This window comes from Alligator mississippiensis, chromosome 9 (genome assembly GCF_030867095.1).
Source record: "Alligator mississippiensis isolate rAllMis1 chromosome 9, rAllMis1, whole genome shotgun sequence".
NCBI classification, from domain to species: Eukaryota; Metazoa; Chordata; order Crocodylia; family Alligatoridae; genus Alligator; species Alligator mississippiensis.
Window position 1 is genome coordinate 66,560,555 of NC_081832.1, and position 20,580 is coordinate 66,581,134.

The following is a 20,580-nucleotide window of genomic DNA, read 5'->3' on the forward strand; positions in this document are numbered from 1 at the left end:
CTCCCAATTGCAAACAACCAAGAATTTCTATCTTCATCCCCAAATATAGTGGGGATGAGACAGAAGAAGAAGGAGAGAAACTCCTTGGAGAAAGGTGTCTATAAATAGAACAGTAAAATAAAAACTTTAAAAGCCTCCTCCTGGCTGGGGACAAGTCGTAAGCTTGTGTTTGCCAGTTTCTGGGAATACACTGGAGGAAGTGGCTAAGTGGTGTGCGAATGCGTACGTGGGAGGCGGCTGGGGATGGATCTTGCTGCCGGAGCAGCCACACCTGCAGTGAGATGCAAAACAAACCTGTGCTGGATTGTTTTTGTGGTCTGACATTTAGTTCTATGTCGTGCAAAGAAAGTGGAGTGCGGGTGGGAGGGGGAAACAGTGACATTTCAGAACCTGGTGAACGCTTCACCCCATTTAACCTCACTGCTGGAGGACCTGCCGGGCACTAGGGAGGCACGAAGCAGCACCTTCTGCACCTCTGCTAAGCCACTACTTCCAGGATCCCAAGGTACTCAGCAAACAGTGAGGGACCAATAAAAATCAAACTCTATATAACAAGAATGTACCATCATTAAAAAAAAAACAATGTTAGGTAGAACAGCATTATTATCCATTTCATAGATGGTGAAACAGGTTCAAAAAGTCTCAAGATATATCTATACTATGGGGGCTACAGCCACCTTAATTATGGTGGCAACAGAAAGGTATAATTTCCCTAGGCGTTTCTCCCCCAGGAAGGAGATTTTCTGCTACCAGAGCAGTTTTCCTGAGCAATGGTGCTGCCAGCAAGACCTGTGTCCACCCCAGGGGTTTTGCCAGCAGAGCTCTGCAATGTAGACAAGACCTGGGTGTGACAATCCTACACCAAAAAGCAGCTATGGATTCCAGAGCTTAGTTATCTGCTTTGTAACAACAGACCTACCTTTGTGGCTCTGGACTCAGGAGCAAACTCTGCAAAAACAAACGATTCACCGTACAACCCTACAATAACAAAACACGGAAGATCAGGGCATAAACAGTATTCAGTTCTCAGCTGGCAAGGGTTTATAATAAACCATGTGAGTAAGAAAATGTATTTTAGCCATGACTGATGGTAGCTCAAGAGTCTTCTTCTTATGCCATGTGGGCTCACAGACACTGTGGGAAGGGGTGTGTATCAGAAGGGGCAGACTCATTTTGTTGTGGTAGGTCCCTGCCTAAAAGTTTGATGTCTTCTGCTGTCCATAATGAGTAACGGCGCTTTCCATTTTAAACCAAGAGGCTAGAGCAATGACAACGTCAACTGATGTGGGTTTCAGACGGAGGGCTGGACACGCGATTACTCAGAAAACAGGGTGAGCAAGCCAACATTCTTTTCCCCCTGCTCAGTAAACCATAATTTATTTTTCTTCTGGAGTCTAAAGATAATGTATAGTCCCCTGTACCAAAACAATTGGCCAGTCCCACTTATCATATCAGACTTTAGTAATTTCCAGGCATAACAGCTTACAAAGAGCAATTGAACTGCCTTAGCCACAGTTCTTCACAATTGCCCAGGAAGAAGTCTGGCTGGCCTTGGTGTGGTATTAACTGATCAGACATGCTGGCAAGGCCCTGAAGGTACGTATGTGATGTGTTTTCCTCTTGATTCCCTAATAGCCTCAGAGTCTAGAAAAGCCCTCCGATTGTTCCAAGGGGACAGCTGGTGCCAGAGAAAGGACCAAAGTACTTGCTTCATTAGGAAATACTATGCTTTAGCTATTAGCCGATTGCTCCTCAGTCAGGGCCTCCACTGGCTTTGCTCCGACTCACTTACCAGCATACAGAGAAACAGCTCTCCTTCTGCATGTGGGGTGCACTGGGAGGAATCAGGTAGCTCTGTTCCAAAGGAGAGCAGCAGATATTACTGTTTTATGTAGCTTTCAGCGTGGAACCTGATGTACATGGACTGTTTGAGGCGGATAATGGGTCTGTGACTGAAAAATATAGCATTCCTTTTCCTTTTCTTATACGGAGAGGGGGAAACCACATAGTGGTTTACAAAGGGAACGTATTCTCAACTTGCATTTGCTTCTGTCTGCTACGACAGCAGGAATGAGCGTTACCCCAGGGACAACTTCCCGAGGATTACAGCAGCTAATCTCCAAGGCTAGGGACAGAAGTTACACATAAACTGGTTTAAGTGATCAGAAACAGGTTTAAACCTGTAACAGAACATAAGTTTAGTGAACATAAGCCAGTTTCAAAATGGCTGAAAACAGTTTAAGATAAACCTGGTTGAATGTAGTATCAGACTTAATTGATTTGGGTCAAACCAGTTTATGGAATTTCTGTCCCAGACCCCTTCCTGGTTTAAGTTAAATCAGAGTCCCCCAGCATCCCAGCATGCTTTTCAGCCCTGGGTTAGGCTGTGCTGTCTACTCCAGAGAGAAGGACTGGCCCTTTCCTCCCTAGCCGGAGCTGCAGCTGGCTGAGAAGGGGCTGGGGGACTGCAGCATCTGCCAGGCTTCCCCCTTCCCGCCTCAGCCACTTGCTGCTCAAGCAGGGACCCCAGTGGCATGGACCACCGCCAGCATTTTGACATGCCCCCTCATGCTAGCTAATACTGAGAGGTGTGTGTGTGTGTGTGTGTTTCTCCCAATTTCACTGGAACAACAGCCGACAGAACAGTGTCCGCTTAGGGCTAGAAGCCAGTGGCTTGCAAATGCAAATGCACCCTGCAGATAAGAAGAGCTTGAAACTAATGAGAGAGATGCATTTGTTTTCTTTTGTAGGACTTGATGGGCTGATAAGCTTTGTGTTCTGATAGGCTCCCTGCTGGCTGCTGGCTTGCTTCAAAGCCTGCAATCTGTCAGTGTTCAACAGGAGCCAGAGAGAAGTGTGAGAAATTACCTGGTTTGCAGTGAATACAACATGTGGGTGCCATCAGTTTGCTGCAGACAGCATGAAGAAGCAGGAAGAGGGAGATTGAAAAGTTCAGTATCATCAAGGGATGCATGCAGTTCACACAAACAGTCCTCTCCCCCTGCTTTGCCTCAGAGTAGTAGCCTGGGGCTGGGGGCTGGCAACACTCCCTGCCCCTTGAGCAGCGAGTGGGGGGGGGGGGGGGGGCCGGGGGAAAGCCTGGTGAGGGCTGCTTCCCCCTCCCCCTCCAGGCACACCCCTGCTGGAGGCTATGCAGGCCCGGGTCGGGGTTTAAACACCTCCCTAATAATAGTGTCCTGCCAGGGCCTGGGCATAGCCTGGCCATAGCTCAGCACTCTAGAAGGGAAGGGAGGGCTCACTCTAGCACCTAGCCTGAGCTACTGCAAGCATGTGCCTGCATTTCTTGATTCAAAAGTGAATGTCTATCCACTTGCAAATCAGTTCAATCTCTGCAAGTCAAACTAACCTGCAAAGATTGAATCAATTCAGGCTCAGGCTTTTTGAACGTCTGTCCCTAGCCCAAGTGAAACTAAGGGCACAGCCTCCCCTGCTCCCTTCTCTCCCTCAAAGCTAGCATCCTGTAGTCTTCACCCACTCTGAAAGCCAAGTGGTAGTCATTTATTAGATCCAAAGACAGAACTTTGGATCTCAACAGCCCACTGAATCCTGGCAGCATGTGGATGGAGATTCATATTTAATTCCTTATGCCTGTCTTTTAGTTACTATAAAATAGCTGGAACCCAGAAGGTGCACAGCTCAACTTCAGGGACATTTTGCATCATACCAAATTGCTCAGAGTGGCTTTTGTTCAATTAACTCTATCAGTTGTTGTTCTACTGTTGTCTTAAGAAAGAGGCTGTTTTTCTGCTTTATTGGGAACAGTACCAAAAAAACAAAACAAAATCCCCACCCACCTTCAAGCTCTTTTAAAGAATCCCATAGTTTCATTCTCCCTAATGCCAAGGTGCAAAGGTGTTCCCCTTAAGAATTTGGGTGCAATATATCTTCTGTGTTTTTAATTGTCAAAACAGAGCTTATACAGGATTGTGTCCAAAGTGTTCTTTCCATACAATAGGTCCCAGACATCTGGTTTGCATTGGGAGTCAGGGATTAAAATCCTCACATGAGACAATGGGATTTGCTTATGTAGCCAGTTATTTGTGTGTGTGTCTATGTCTTTCTGGTTTGAAACCAAGCAAGCCACATGGAAAGAGAGCCTCAGCAATGCTCCTCCATTCAGTCTGGAGTTTTGGGCTGGAGCTGGAACCATAGTGAGGTTAATAATCAAATTGGGAAGGTGGGGGGAGGGTTGGACAGAGGAGAAAGATAATTTTAAAAAATAGATTTTAATTTTCTGGTTGCCAGAGCCCCATCCCTTGCTGCATGCTGTCAATCTGCCATGATGCCCCATTGAACATGCCAGATGGAAATCAAAGCACCGGAGGCACAGGTGGCTTTGGGACACAGATTCCAAGTGAATGGAACTCTCCCCACAACATTGCTCACATAGGCCTGTCTGCTGACCAGACATCAAGCTGTCCAGTCCAGCACCTGATGCATACTCAAGGCCTGTATCTCAGGTGCTTTCTTTACTGTGATGCCTCTATGGTAGCTCCTTACCATGCTGGGTGCAGGAAAGAGGGGACAAGAGAAAAGTAATGTTGGGGTGCCATAAAAAGGCCTGTAATGCTGGGTGGAGCCTGGTACAAGTGCTTTTCCTTTCCACAGAACACTGGTGGCATCTTGTAGAACTCAGGATTATGACTATAGTGCCCTGTGTTAAGGAGCTAATGGCAGCAATTATTGTCACTGGCTGTCTGGAAATCTTTTTCCACCAATGCAAAGGCGAGCTGAAAAAGCTGCCTTCACTCACAGCTGTTCAAGAATACACTCTGGGTCTCCTGCTCTGCTACTGTATCCTCTCTCTAAAGGCTGGTGGGGGGCCACTGATAATATATATGTCACCTTCCCTTCTCCTGAAGGAATCAGCCCTCATTGTTACAAGCATTTTTAACTGCTGTCTTCGTGGGCTTGCAAAGAAATGGGCCCTGAGATGCTTACCTCCTGCAAAATTCGGCCATCAGGGGTTCAACTGTACAGTGCACAATTTTCTATTTAGCTGCCTTTAAATTGGCACATCTGCCTTTAGGAGTTCTTTATAACAATAAATGTTAACTAATTCCATGAGTCTTGCTGCTAATTATGTCCAATCAGCCCATCAGTAGAGTTTCACAAAGACACTCCTGCCTGTTTCCCATAAAGGAACTAAAAAGGTCTAATTGGAATGACAGTGTTAGGTAAGAATTCAGATTTTGGAGAGAAAGTGGTGATAGCCTTTGACACGATTGGAACGAATCCATCTAAGTTTGGTCAGATTTTATATTGAGGTTCCATTTTTATGGGGTTAATTAATGACTGATAAGTGTTGTGTTCCATGTATATACCCGTGACTTACATGTATAGCTTATTCATAATCTCTATTAATCATTTATTAATTACAAATGGACTATAGAGCATGACTATAAATTCTTAGACTCTTAGTTCTATACAGCAAGGACAGTGTGACTGCTTATGTCCACAGTGCCCAGCAAAATAAGGCCCCAGTCTCAGATGCAGCCCCAAATGTCAGATAAATAGTATGTGATAATAAAGAGCTCCATCCTCAATTCTGCTGAGAGACGCAGCTGAAGTTTAAAGCTACTTCTCCGCCTCCCCACTAGGCCTGAGCTGGGCTGGCGAGGGAATCAGTATGGGCTCAAGTTAAAATGACTTGAGTTTTCACTGGCCCCAGGGACTGTTTGGCTGGGCCAGTGTGGCTGGAGCCCTGCCTGTTTGGCTTTACATGCTGATGTCCCTGAAACGTCCCTACATCCTATGGGAACTGCCTGATGTCAGCATCTCAACTCCTGTCAGCAGGGCAAAGGGGACTCACCCCGAGGTAACAGGAACAAGGAGCACCTAATTAATCCTTCTGACAAGGAAGGAAATACTTTAAAATTATAATAAGCATTACCACCAGATGTCACCATTTCAGCCAGCTTTGTAGAGAGCATTCAAAGGACAAGCCAAAACCCATAAAAGCAACAAATCTAATAAACCTGAATTAAAATACACACAGAGTTAGTTCAGGAAAGGCCCCATTCTCCTGGTACATTAGGTACTGAGCAGTTTGGTTAGCAATGTGTGTTACAGCTGACATCAAAGGGGAAGCAGAAAGAGGACCCGTTCATCACATATTCAGGTTTATAAGCAAAGGGGAAGACACACAATTATTATGTAAAGAAACTACAACCAACTGGGCAGGGATGGGAGAAAGGGGATTGTCTGAACCACTTTTGCAGACAGATTGAGGATCTGATTTTAAAAGAATGTTTCAAGAGGTTTTTGCCTTCTGTAGTTAGCTATAAGATGAAAAGTGCCTCAAAGGGATGGATATAGTCTAGATTCACTGATTAAAGAAAATCCCATACACAGGATGCACTTACGGGAAGATTATAACACTAACAGATGTTGACTGCCCTATCACACTGGAATCATTTATATAGCAACTAATGAACTTGGAAACCTCGTTCTAAAATCTAGTCCTTCTGGTATGCAGCAAAATCCTTTTATTTCTCCTATGTGAAAAGCAGACCCTAAAGCAGATCCCAAGAATTTTGATGAGCAAAATTCCTAGCTGCATGAGAGATTTTTTTCTACCATGCTCAAATAATCATTGGGTTTTCCTTCTCACCATGGCCAATTCCCCATTGCAGAGGTGACATTTCTTTCCACATTAGCATGCACACAGCATATCAGGAATGTGTCGGGGCAGACAATGGCTGGACTATATAGTCAGGGACCTAAATACTTGTAAAATATTTTACCTGCTGTAACTGCTTCCCATCCTCATAAGTGCTATATAAATATCCTAGGAACCTTCTGAATAATCCACATGCCTGGAGTAAAAAGTGCACACGAGGAAGGAGTGCAGAGATAGACAATATGGTTTGGCTGTAGTAGATAATGAAGTAATGCTAAAAAGATGTATGTGTATTGCGGTAAGCATTCCACATCCTATCTGATGTAACAAAGACTGAAACATACTTTCAGGTCCTACTTCAAAGTCTGCTGAAATCAGTGAGACGCTCTCTATTTACTTCCACAGGGGCCAGAACCAAAGCTCATTGACTTGATTATTAGCTGTCAGCAGAGTAGTCTGAAGTGTCCAAACAAAGCCTGCATCTCTTTTTGTTGGGACAATAGCTTTATAGTAACAGGCTGCTTCTATGAACAGAAGATTTATGAGGCTATTCTCCTTGCCTTCCGCATACAACTCTAGTTTCACTAAATAGGAGTTTCAAGTGTACATAAAGAGAATGGAATGGTCAGAAACAAGGAGGCTCTTTTGACTAAGATTACAGCACCTGAGTGGCTATGTATAAACTGCATTTTGCAACTGAGCCAGGTAAGAAATCGGGCAACACCCCCTCCTCCAGAGCAGGAGTCAGACCCCCTTCACACAGCAAGAAGTTGTTATTTCTCCATCAAATCTGTGACAGTGACGGTTTGAGGAAGGCACATGCATATTAGTAGCTATAGCTATAGCTATGCCTATGCCAATAGGGAGCTATTGGATGCTTCTTTTTTAATGTATATTAAATTATTTGTCTATATGGACCCCACAACAAAATTGAATTGATAGATTTTTATCCACTGAGTTTTGCTATTTAAAAATTAGGGAATATACAATAATTGAGAGAGAATATTTACCAACCATAGGATAGATTGGGGTGGGCAAGATACAGCCCAGGGGCCATATCTGGCTTGCCAGGTCATTCTGTCTGACCTGTGGGGCCCCTGCATTTAAAAAAAAATTGATTATTCTTTGTCCATGACTGCCTGTCTAAGTTGACAAAGTGCCAGCAGCAGCAAGACCCAGGAGAAGCCAGCAGCAGGACCCAGGGGCAGCAGCAGCAAGGCCCAACCAGCTCCACCCCACTTCCAGCCTTGCCCCCAGCATCTCCCCCCCAGCCTCCAACTGGAAGCCTCTGCCTAGCACAGGCTTCTGGCCTGGTGACCCTGGTGCTGTTCCCCACCTCCCTCCACCTGTGAGTGCAGTCAGATAAGAACAGGGGGAGGGGCGGACCACCGGAGATCACCCCAGTCCATGGGGGCTGGGCTGGCTCCTGCTGCATTCTGCGGTCCCAGCCATGCAGCCAGGAGCTGTGCGCTGCCAGAGCAGCAGGCAGGCAGGGAGGAGGGGAGAAGTAGTGGTAGCAACAGGAAGGTGGGGAAATGGGAGCAGCAGCAGCAGCAGGCAGGGGGGAAACAGGACTAGCAGCAAGCAGGTGGGCAGGAGTGCAGCAACAGCTGGGCTGGAGTGCAGGACAGGAGTACAGGGCAGGAGCATGGGGCCTGCACCAGTGGGGGCCCAGGGCGGGGCAGCAGGAGCATGGAGCCCGGGCTGACAGGGGCTCTATGGAAGGTCGCTTAATGAGTTTTGGCAAGCTGTCAAGGGCTGCATGGGTAGCCCTGCCCCCTGGTCACTCTGCCGATGCAGCAGGAGCTGTCCTGGTTCCTGCGATTCCTGGTTGGCTCTGTGAGGTGCCAGCCAGGATGAGCCATCTGCAGCACCATGTGGTTCCCGGCTGCATGGCCAGGACCACGCCGTGCAGCAGGAGCCAGTTGGGCACCGCGTGGTGCTGGAGCAGTGGGTGGGGACACAGTAGCGGGGGGGAGGGGGGAGAAGCAGTGGTGGATGGGTGGGAGAAGTGGCAGCAGTTTGGCGCATCTTCCAGAAGGCCAACACTGTGCTCCTGGTGCCGAACATGCTCAGCACTGCGCTATAACCGCAATCCTCCCACACTACACCCCACAAAATTGCCCTGCACCTCAGACACCCACAACCCCCATACACACCCCACACCCCCTCACACACCCCAGCCACACACCCCCACAAACCCCATATCCACTCACATCCCACATATCCACATATACACCCACATACACACACACACCTACCCCCCCAAACCCCACACCCACCCACACCCCCCCACAAACCTCATATACACCCACACTTTCCCCCCACACTCCACATACACACATACCCACAGCCCCCAACAGATCCTGTACCCACTCATCCATACCCCCCAATATACAAAACTAAGACTTCATTTTAAGCTATTATACAATCAGTTCTATGTACTATGTTCTATGTTCTATGCAAACACATGTAAATCAGGACAAAAACATTTTTTTTAAATCAAATTAATGCATGTTGTAGTAGATGTTTGATTTTTAGAATATAATTTGTTTTTTTTCTGGTTCCAAGATGGCAACCCCCTTGCCCAAAGGAGTACTTCTGGAGGCAAGGGGAATAACTTATGGAGGCAAAGGTCAAGGGTTAGGGAGTGGGACTTCCAGTCCCAAGATGGAAGCCAGGAGGCACGGCACCTGTCAAGGGGCAGAGCTACCCATGCAGCCCTTAACAGTTTGCCAAAACTCATTAAGCGGCCCTCCAACCGAAATAATTGTCCACCCCTGGGACAGACCTCAGTATTTTCTATTTTCCATAGGCAGAATATGACAGGCAGGCATGTACACACAACTCAACTTACAAGTGATTGCAATTTCTCCTTTTCATGTGTATGAATTTAGTATTTTATAGGTTCTCATTTATTCCCAGTTAACGCTGGCATGACACAGTGCAGCACATATCTTTTCTCCAAGGACAAGACATTCATTTCACAGCAGTCATCAAATACAGCTTACCCTTGATCTGATTGTCCAGTGTAGAGGGGTCCCATATAGGAATCATGTATAATTAGACATGGATCATAACAAATACTGTGCTGAGAAAGCACCACATAGTTGAACGATAAAGGGTTCCTTTATCACGTTAAGGGGGACATCCTCCATTTTAAGACATTCCATGTCTCTCCTTGAACTACCTCACCCAAGTCCATTCTTTACCAGAGGGGTCAGGCAGGTGAGGCTAACAGAGAGATGGGGAAACTTGAAAATAACCTTAAATGAGGTAGGAAAGTGTTGCAGGAAAGAAGCCCTAAACCTGCGCAATCATCCCCACCAAAACAGATATAGGAATTTGCTTCTTCAGCTGATCCTCTTTTTTCACTGGATTTGCATTGCCCGCTTCATTATCCCCAGCTGTGATTCTCTTGTTGCAACATTAGAATATTATTACTACTGGATTTGTACAACGACAGCTGTACGATTCTATGATTCTCCTGTATTAAATATTGATATCCTGGAGGAGTGGCTGAGGCAAGTCCGTGTTTGGCTTCCCAGAGCTTAAATATATGAACCAAGGAGAAAGTATAAATGTAATTATGTCAGCGTTTTTCTAATGATTGAGTAGTGCACTGGGAACAGACATGGGTGTTGTTCTATGAGATGACTATGAAAAATTATTACGGAGCTTTTTATGAGAAGAGCATAAGGAATACTCCTCAATACTTTTCTCCAAATTCCACCTAAAAAGCCTCTGCAAGAAGATGGAAAAATAGATTCAAAGGCTGAAAAAAAAGAGTGGAGGAAAAGGCTCTGAAAGCAAAAAGGTTGGTCATATCTCACTACTACTTTTTGTTGCATTCTAAGCGTTTCTGTAAAGTTAGATTGAAATCACAACACTTGGATCCAGATACCAACTCTTGCCAAATCTAAGGTCCCATTTAAAGCTCATTTAGAGAAAGGCCTAACCTGTCAGAACAAACTCGGATTCACAAGGGAGGTTCAGGTTCAGGGGTCCAGCTCATCTCTGGTGAAAAAGTCAAGTTAAAAACACTGGTGAACAAAGCTCCTTGTTTAACCACAGAACAGGTGTAGATTGTGCCGTGCAGTTGTGAGCTCCTGCACTGTTTTCCAGTAACATGCCCTGAGCTACAGAGACCACCTCAAGAAGCAAACGGGATGTGTAGTCCCTAGGGTTCAAACAAACATTGGCTGCCCTGCTTATATTGGAAACAAAAAGCCCATTAGTATCAGGAGTGGTGGTGCTTTCGTATTGAGGACATCTGTTTAGTCTGAACTGGACAGAGGCCACTAATTTATTTCATATAAGCCACCAAATAAAGCTGCCGGACTACAAAAAAAAAGCTACAACTAGTCTGGTCTGGATGTGAACCAGAAATCTGGTTTGTATCAAGAAGTAAAAGGGGCTTTTATCACATTAGCAATCTGCTGAACCAGCCAGTTGCTCTGGACCCTTTAACAGCATTATTTTTGTGAAGTGAGCAAAAAAAGCAATATATTTTTCAGTGAATTCCGTACTGATTTTGAAAAGGGAAATGGAAGGAGTATCACTCATTTGCCATATGTCCCATATTCTTTGCCTGTTATTTTAGAAGTAACAGGAAGGGTTGGTAAACCGCTTGTTACTAGAGACTGGTCAGAGCTGGAAGATTCAGATCCAACTTTTTCCATAACCTAGTGTGCGCGCATTGGCCCAGTGGGTGGCCAGTGGGAAAGTCTGGATCAAAGCCAGACTTCTCAAGTTTTTAGGTGCCCAGATCCAGGTGCTCGAGTTAGCACCATCTCTACTCATAATGTGAGGGACCTTGCATGCTCCTAAGCTTCAAGGACTATAGTTTAAAAAGTTTGCATTCACAGGCCAGATTCAACCTTCCTTTAAACATTTTTTTCAGCTAAACTCTGATCCCTAAAAAATCTCAGCATCTCCCTTCACAGCTCAATGGCTGCCACGGGGCCAAAAGCCTAATTCTGTACTAAGTGACACACCAGGCAATTTAGTGTACCGAATTTCTGGCTTTAAGCTGTGGTTTGTTCACGTCGTATCCCATCCATCCCTTCAAGCAGTGCCTGTTTGCACTGTTCTTGTTGGGCAAGAGTAGTGAAATGCAGCAGAAACCAGATGTTTCAAATATTGCGTTTCTCTCAGAGCTCAGTGAAGAAACATTTTGGGTTGAGATTCAGATTCATGTTAATTTATTGGCCTCTTTTCATGTCAATAGTTGAGCATCATATAGTTGAATGAGGAAAACCAACCAGCTAGAGCCTATGCAATTCACGGTCACCCAAGAAGCTTTCTACACACTCACTTCTAAACCACCCAGCCTAGCAAGCCAGCCCCTAATTCCTTTATAGGCATTTACAAATTGAGAGATTTCAAGGTTAGGGGGAACTATTATAATACTCTGTTCTGACCTCCTGCGCCATACAGCCTATAAACTTTCACCAAGTGATTTTTGCTTCAACACATAAAACAATATGCAGCTAAAACTATGCACAATAACTTTGCAGTTTGCTTTGAATATTAGTAATGTAATGTCTCAGTCTAGTCCCCCACACATCCTGCCACATATAGTACAGTTCTATCTCCTTTATAATGTACAACTTGCTGCTAAGAGGATGAGGGTTATAATATAGTTAAAACAGAAAAGAATTAAGTATTCCTATGTCTGAATTTACAATACATTTGTCTTCATTTTGTCTATAACTTGACTTCTGTATAAGCAGTAAATATAAGGAGCCCAGTATACGAATGATAGCTTGGTTTCATGAGACTTCAGAATTAGCTTTTATACCAGAAAGAATCAGATAAGTTTGCAAAAGCTTGGAGTAAATATAGAAACTCTTGGGTCATTATGCATATCAGTCCACAAAACTTTCTGAAGTTGGCCAGTTGCTAATGCTAATATATTTCTGTCTGCACATCAAGCTGCCATTGAGTGTGCAATATACACTAGAAAAAAATTAATACTGAGAAAATTAGAGGCAGATGGACCTGTCTCTCACTGCAAGTTTTCCTGGACAGCATGGTCAAGCAATAAAAACAGAACAGCAAGCCTACACACTATGTAGTCAATAAAGTCTCTTCAACTTCTGATTAAAATTTACAGGTGTGGCATGTGCTAATCTAATGCCCATTACTGCAAACTTAGGGCTCTTACCAGCATTTCTGCTTCAAAGGGTTGTGTAATGTCCAGCTCTTGCAGGCTTCAAAATGCTTTTTGTTTTCAACCTTACATTTGGTCTCAGTGCTCCCAAGGATCTTAGATGGTAAAAGATGCTGAAAGTTGCAGTTATCTGTAGTCACAGTGTTTAAAGTCAGGAGAACCATTCGATTCTTGAGTCTGATCTCCTGCTTACCACATCCCCTTACTGAGCCCAATAACTTCCTGCATCACCCACTGCCCCTTACTGAGCCCAATAACTTGGATTTGGCTAAAGCAGTTCTGCCAGAAGTGCATCTGGTTTGGACTGGGAGCCATCCAGAGCCATCAAGAATCCACTACTTCCTTTTTAGCTTGTTTCACTGGTGAAATCACACTCGCTGGTAAATTTGCCTCTGCTTTCCAATTTGAATTCATCTGGCTTCAGCATCCAGCCATTGGTTCTTGTTATGCCTTTCTCTGCTGGGTTAGCAAGCCTGTTAGCCCCCAGCATTTCCTCCCTTCAAATGCCTTTATACATTTTAATCGAGGCATGACTCAATCTTCTTTGTGATAAGATATAAATAGATGGAACTGTGTAAAGCTCTTACTGCAAGGTGCAGTCTCCAGTCCTTGTATCATTTGTATAGTTCTTTTTTGTGCCATCCCCATTTTTCAACCTCCTTTTTAATATAAGGCACCGGAACTGCAAGCTGTCTTCCAGCAGTGGTCTCACCACTGTACACAGATAAAATCAACCCTTTCACTCACTACAAAGCCTGGCTGCTAAGCCAGGTAGCTTAAATCCCATTTTTACAGGACTAAGTATGCCTAAATTTAGATACTACCTTTACATGAAAGCATCTACAGGCCTTTCTATGCATGTGTGCTATGAAGTATAATATTCCCAGAACATGTGCATTCAGAGCTGCCTACGAACAATGCCAGATTATCAGCTTTATTGACCAAAGGCTGTGCTGCAGAACAGGTATCACACGGGGAACAGCAGGGCCTGTGGGAAAACCACATCCCGCCTCACTCCTGTTTGAAATTAAAAGCGGTCAGAACCTCCGTTAGATAGCCATCTCTCAAAGTCCATGCAGGGCCAGAGTCTGAACTGGAGTAAAGCCACACATTTGTTCCACTTGAAGATTTGGCGCTGATGCTGACAATATGGGTGCCAACTGCTGTGTCTGTGTGATGGACACATTTTTCCAGCATTAATTAGACTCACCCCACCATCTCAGTGCATATACCACAGACCAAACAGGTGTACCTTGCAGCTGCTGCCAATCTGAACTATACCCCCAAAAATGCCAGGAAATGAAAACACTACTGATCTCCTGAGCAATCCCCTGATACACCTAGTTTTTGTTCTGTTTTGAACCACTCCCGTGGGTTATCACAGCAAAGGCATGATGCAGTACGTGCTATTGAGCATACAACGCGTTGCAGTATCTAGTCAGGGTCAGGCCTGGGCGGAGTACAAGTTACTGAGCTTCCTGCCTCTTGTGGGTTGCGATCAGACATTGTGTGTTTTTGCAGTGTTTTTTTGGAGGGTGTAATTTTAGCATGTGTGTCAATAGAAAAAGGAACAAAAACATTTAATATGATAAATATAAAAAAAAAAGAAATGTCTCGATGAGCCTGGCTACAGCCAATGGGAAAGTGAGGAACTGACCAAAGCCCCCTCCCTCTTCGGGAATATCAACACTTAAAGCCCTACCTTCAGGAACGTGTCGCTGCCTTAAACATCAGTCGCTGTATGAATCACCTTGGGAACGCGTGGCAAAACAATTACCTGTGATATAGGCCACGTCAGTGGATCCTCCAGGCAGGTCTAGGTTCCTTCCGTTCCCCTTTCAAAAAGTGTGACTACAATAAGTGTGCTGCACACTTTGTTGCTATTACTGCTATAAGCCTGTTGAATTTCTTACAGCCCTGAAGTCCTGCCACCGGGAAAGGCTGAGAGATGGCCGAAGGGAAAATAACAACTTTCACCGCCCTGACGGAAAAATTCAACCTTCCCTTGGGGAATTACAAGAAACCCAAGCTCCTGTACTGCAGCAATGGAGGCCACTTCTTGAGGATACTTCCAGATGGCAAGGTAGATGGGACAAGGGACCGAAGCGACCAACACAGTAAGCAAATCAGAAATGTGCTCTTGACTCGGCTCTTACTTCCCTTGTGGACCAAGGGCTACCTGTATCTTACTGCCCCTTTCTCTCGGGGAGGCTGATCTTACGCATCAGCTGCTTTTCCAGGCAGGGAAGGACAGGCAGTCTGTGCCAGGTTCACTCCCCTCCCCATGGCTGCGCACCAGCCAATGGCTCAGCATGTGAAACAAAGAAGGTGGCCCTGTATATACACAGACAGGCAGTACATGCAGTACCTTGCATGTATGAAAGAATAAGATAGGAACAAAGTCATAAAGGGGGGAGACGACAGCCAGAGAGACAGCATTTCAGTCTGTCCTCACAGCCAAACTACACACAGCCAGGTTGCAAAAGGTGTTGGCAACCAGGAGAAAGACGTATAGGAAGATCCTCACAGCTTATATCCAGGCTCTGCAGTCAGGCATAAATCTATTATATCTTTGCATTTACTGCAGTCTAGAAATTTCGGCACAGAATTGAGATTGTGAGGAACCAGTTTTCCCAGGCGGTGTGTCGCAGCTGTGCTTCTTTGCAAGTTAAGTCATCTTTTGGAGCGAGAGCCGAGGCCCAGATTCCTCAGTGTGGAATGTATTTTATCTGTATGTTTTGCCCAGAATGTGCTCGTGTCTTTGGGTAATCTTCCCTTTCCCTTATGTAGCAAAAGCACAGTGCATTCCTGTGGGACGTGCAAGCTCCCCAGTGGAAAGATTCGGCCAAAAAAAAGAGTTCTTCGGTGATGGATTGTTTAACAAAATTACAGTTAATTTCTTTCTGAAAGCAGTTGCTACATCTATACTGAACATGTGTGTTTTATGTGCTTATGCAGCCTCCCCTGTCATAAAGAGCAGGCATGGTACCATTGTTAACCACATGTCTAAGCGAAACATTAGACAGACTTACAGTTAGCAGAGTCCCCACCTGTGACTAGATTCTTTTCCGTTTCTTTCCTCCCCTATCTCTTACTAGGGTCGACACAAGAACCAGACCTAGTGTAGTCCCTAGAAAGCCTCTCCAGCAGACAGCAAAGAGATGAATCCCTTGCCAAGCCAGTAAAGCACAGAGGGCATTTTCACCGTGCTGCAGGGGTGGGGGGGGCACATTAAAACACCTGGAGCGTCTCATGTAAATGGTAGCGGAGGTGCTTTATCTAAAGCTTGTCTAACGAGCATCTAACGAGCTTTAGCTAAAGTGCCTTTGCCATTTTGAAGCTTGGGGGTGCTGTACAAGAGACACGGAGGCTGGCTGGAGTGCACTAATTAGCACGCTCTGATGTGCAGCAGTAACAGTGTGTCGGAGCAGTCTCCCAGAATGCGTACAGGCACGCAGAGAGACTCTTCAGGTAGAGGTCCCCATTTGTCTTAAAGTTTTCAGTTTCCTGTATTCACTTCCATCTTCAGAGATGAGGGCATTTCAGACTTTTGAGGCTATGTTAGAATGCTGCTCCAGCAAACGGCTAAGGCTCTTCCAGTTTGATCAGAGAGGGTCTGTCCTAGGGCAGCTTCAAGAAGAGCCCTTCTGTGCTCCAAGTCAGTACTAGAAGTGGGCTCAACTTGCACTATTTGGATTTGAACTTCACCAAAGCTAGAAGCTATTCAGGTACAAGTTATCTCATCAGGCCATCTCAGGTCATTAAAGAAACATTACTTTGCTTGTGAATTCAGTGGATGAAGGACCCAGATGGCCCCTTCCAGTGCTATGTTCCTAAAACCACAATAGGAGAGAGATTCTTGTGCCACTAGAAGTGGTCTTCACAGAAAGCTTGAAAAGGGCCTCGAAACGTTCTGCAACAAATTAATTCCAGGACCCAAACCGAGGTCACTGTGTTCTGCTTACCTGATATCTCCCTGCAGTCTCCATTGGGTGCAGAACTATTCATTACTTCCAGTCCTGCCTTGCTATCTCTGATTGCTGTGCACTGTCATGAAGTGATGAATATCATCCTGGTGGCAGCTGCATTTCAGTTGTGGATGAAGGGCTCTCTGCCTGTAGACTGAACAGGAGTTAAATTGTTAAACTGATCCTTTCACGGGGAGGTACAATATATTGTTGGTGCTATAGGTAACCTTTTTTTTATTGAGACAAGAAAGAAATACTGTTTTCTTTGGTTCCATTATTCATTCACTGGGGAGCAAGTCAAAATACTATTTCAGCAATACCAGTCCATGCAAAGCCCTTGGACAAATTCAGTCACTGCTTGCAAGGGTTTAAAGGTCAATAATGCATTCCTGCCACTGACTTCATTTTCCTCACATTGGCATATAGGTTTGGTCTCTCATATGCTTGCACTGTGGAGTATTTGCATAGTTCCAGGCCTGTGTAAAATTACTATTTTCTTTATGAATCACATACACGGCGTGTGCGTTTCTGGTGACTCCTGTAGTTTCCACCCATCTTGCCATAAACGTTTCTCTTCCCAGCCTTTTGGGAGCATTCAGCTCCATTGTCTCCACATTGCCATCCTCATGAGATGTATGAGAGACCTTTAAGGAAGCCAAAGTGCTGTCTTTTTAGATGTTCAGAGTGCTCTCTTTCAGAGCTTTAAGAAATAAGGGTAAGAACTTCTCCATATTTTATAGGAATAGTCTCAGGCCAGCAGTATTCTGGCTACCTTCCACCCCAGAGGTGGTTACATTTCACTGGCACTATGGATGTAAATGTGTTTAAAATTAAGAAGATTCTTCAGGATGAAAACTCATATAACTATAAAGTGCTGTTGCCAAGGCTTTCAAACCACCTTTCTCTTTTTCTGTGTCCAAACAATGTGTTTCTTTTAGTTTTGCTTTGTAAAGTTCTATGGGATATGTGATGTATGAAGAGCATTACACACGCATGTGTGTGTGCACATGCACACATACACTAACCCAATTCTATTCATTTCATTTAAGCTAGGAGAGACTCAATCAGTGGAGTACACTCACATCTCTCACATTTCTCTCATCTCTTACATCTGTTAAGGAGCCCAATCCAGTTCCTGGGTAAGATAGACCAGATTTGTGGGCCTGGCCAAATTGTGCTTGGTGCAGTATGCAAGAAGAGATACTAGGTGACCCTAAGCTAATGTTTTGCTCCCCCATCTGGGGACACAAGTTCTTCCCTAAGCTCACTGGCAAGAGTGGTCAGTCCTTTGGGGACCATATACCAGCAGGCAGTTGCTGGGGTGCAAAGTGATCTGCTCAAATATCTTCTCACTTCTGACGCACCATGGCATGGCTCCTGACCCTGTGACACAGCTCTTATGCGAGGAAGAGTTGGAGCGGGGGACACAGAGCTTGCTACACAGTCATTATACCATGTGGAGATTCTGCTAGTGCAGAAAAATCTCCAGCTGCTATTACATTAAGGCCATTTTCTGCCTCATCTGTGATGCCTGATCAACTAGTCAGGTCCAGCCCTCAAACTCTAGAGCAGTGGGGGCCAATCTTCTTAGCAGAGATGCCACTGATTAAGCCTCATGCCCTCTCTGAGTGCTACTCTGAACCTCTTCCCTAGCCCCATCTTTTGTTTTACTTTCTGCTCCCTGCCCTGTGCTTCCTGCTAAATCTACTGCTCTGCTTTCTGCTTCTTGCCCCATGGAATCCTGTGCTGCCCGCTCCCTACCCAACCTGCCACATAACACATCACAGAGCCTGCCCGTGCCACTTGTGCCACAGGTTGGCCACCCCTTCTCTAGGGCTAGGGACAGGCATTCAAAAAGCCCGAGCCTGAACTGATTCACTCTTTACAGGTTAGTCTAAGCGGCGCAGCTTAAAGTGATTAATAACTGGACAGACATTCTCTGTTAAAATTGGAAAGGCAGCCACATTCCTGCAGTGGCTCAAGCCAGAAGCTGGGGGGCGCTAGAGCATGCCAGCCACTGTCAAAGAAAAGGGAAGAGAGATGCCCTCCAAGGCTCTCACCCCTCCCTGCTGGAGTGGAGGGGGCATGACGAGGCACCAGCCCTGGCTAGCACAACACAGGGGCAGCTGCTGCCAGACTGAGGAGTGAGGATGGGGAAAAAGTCCTTTCTCTGAAGCAAGCAGGTATTGAACACAGCAATTTGCAAAGCATACAACAAAAACTAGCAAATTCTTGGTAGAAACTACCAAAAGGAACTATCAAAAATCTTTGCCTAAACTAAGATACAGCCCAGTAAAACACAGCGTACACAACTTAAGTCTAACTTAAAATGTAAACCAGTAAGACAAGAATTAGTTTTACTAATCCTGAGGGCAGAATGTCTGCTTACAGCCAGGTATTCAGAAATACTTTGTTTAGGTATTCCCACCTTTTACATGTTCTGCTTTATAGTGTAAATGTAGCTATCTGCATTCTTTGGCGAAGCTGTTTGCAACTTCCCTTAACTACATCTCCAGCACGTGTGATGATTGTCAGGTCTTTCCCAACACTTCCCATCTCTCAGCCTGGTCCTGCAGGTCTTAGTTCTGGGCTCACAGGTGCAGGGCTTAGATCTGCACACAGGGAACTAGGTTGCCTCTCTCCTCCACCCTCCCCACCCTGCTCTGGGACACACTGTGGAATTAATCCCCTCCCTGCCTGGCTGCAGGCAAGCCACAGAGACTGCAGCCGAACCCCTGGGGAGAGAGGGAACAGAGGAAGAAATTAACTCTGTCCCTGCCTGGCTGCAGTCAAGCCATGGAGGTGAGGCTGGGGCTGGCAGACCCTAGGTGCAGTCCGCAGGGTTTGTCAGCAAAAGGGGTGGGAGAGAGGAGAAGGAAGGAAGAATTTGCCTCAGGGACCATGGCAGGCCAGCATCTGGCCACACCCTGCCCCTGCTGTGGCTAGAGAGCAGAGGGGAGGGGCCAGCCCTGCTGTGGAGCAGTTGAGCAGAGCTCCGCCCAGCCCAGCCCAGAGAGCATGCTGGGATGCTGGCGGGTCTGGTTTAACTTAAACCAGCAAGGGGTCTGGGACAGACCCCTCATAAACCGGTTTGAGCCAAATCAGTTAAGTCTGATACTACATTCAACCAGGTTTATCTCAAACCAGTTTTGGATATGTTCAAACTGGTTTATGTGCACTGAATGTCTGTTCTGTTACAGGTTTAAACAAGTTTCTGATCACTTAGACTGGTTTATGTGTAATGTCTGTCCCTAGCCTAGAAGACTCCTTAGTCCATAACTCCTAACAGCTCAGTGCTGAACTTGTTTGTTTAAACTATTCAGCAACTGTGAGCTCTGCAGAACCACTGGTTCAGTTGAAAACTGTTTAGACATAAAACAGAAAATAGCCATGTAAGGGGGGGAAAAAAGAGATGAACAGAAATTCAAAGGGTTCAGTTTGGAAGACCTGGGCTCTTAGAGCTATTACATTTTCAATGCTTGGGAGCCTTTCACTTTTTTAAATCAGTGCCAGAGGAGGACTGGGCAGGCAGAGATGGGGAAAGTAGGAGTACAGCAAACCTCCCTCTTAAGATGGTCTGGGATTGAGGAAGTGGAGTGCTGTGCCTATCACTAGAACATGCAATAGACTGAATTTGCAGCAGGGATCTTTTCTGTTACACATGCACACTGTACTCCTGGACATTTACTGGAATATAACTGGACTCCATGCTGCAGCCATCTCTGGCTAAAAGACGGCCTGGGAGGAGCCAGATGTGCTTCACAAACTCTAAGAAAAGCACTTATATTTTAACC

At 45.5% G+C, this 20,580-nt stretch overlaps 1 protein-coding gene and 1 long non-coding RNA gene across 7 annotated transcripts in view; one reads left to right on the forward strand and one right to left on the reverse strand.

The window, feature by feature from the left end:
* Positions 1-20,580, reverse strand: part of LOC109280905 (uncharacterized) — a 193,315-nt gene that overhangs the window by 46,717 nt on the left and 126,018 nt on the right. Inside the window, exon 4 of the long non-coding RNA XR_009464408.1 lies at positions 16,784-16,940. This is a non-coding gene — a long non-coding RNA (uncharacterized LOC109280905). The remainder of the gene's footprint in view (positions 1-16,783; positions 16,941-20,580) is intronic.
* FGF1 (fibroblast growth factor 1) overlaps positions 1-20,580 on the forward strand; it is a 53,682-nt gene that overhangs the window by 23,800 nt on the left and 9,302 nt on the right. For all 6 annotated transcript variants that reach the window (XM_019478424.2, XM_019478414.2, XM_019478417.2 and 3 more), the window contains one exon: positions 14,734-14,935. In XM_019478424.2, the coding sequence (XP_019333969.1) occupies positions 14,767-14,935 (169 nt within the window). In that variant the 5' untranslated portion in view covers positions 14,734-14,766. The remainder of the gene's footprint in view (positions 1-14,733; positions 14,936-20,580) is intronic.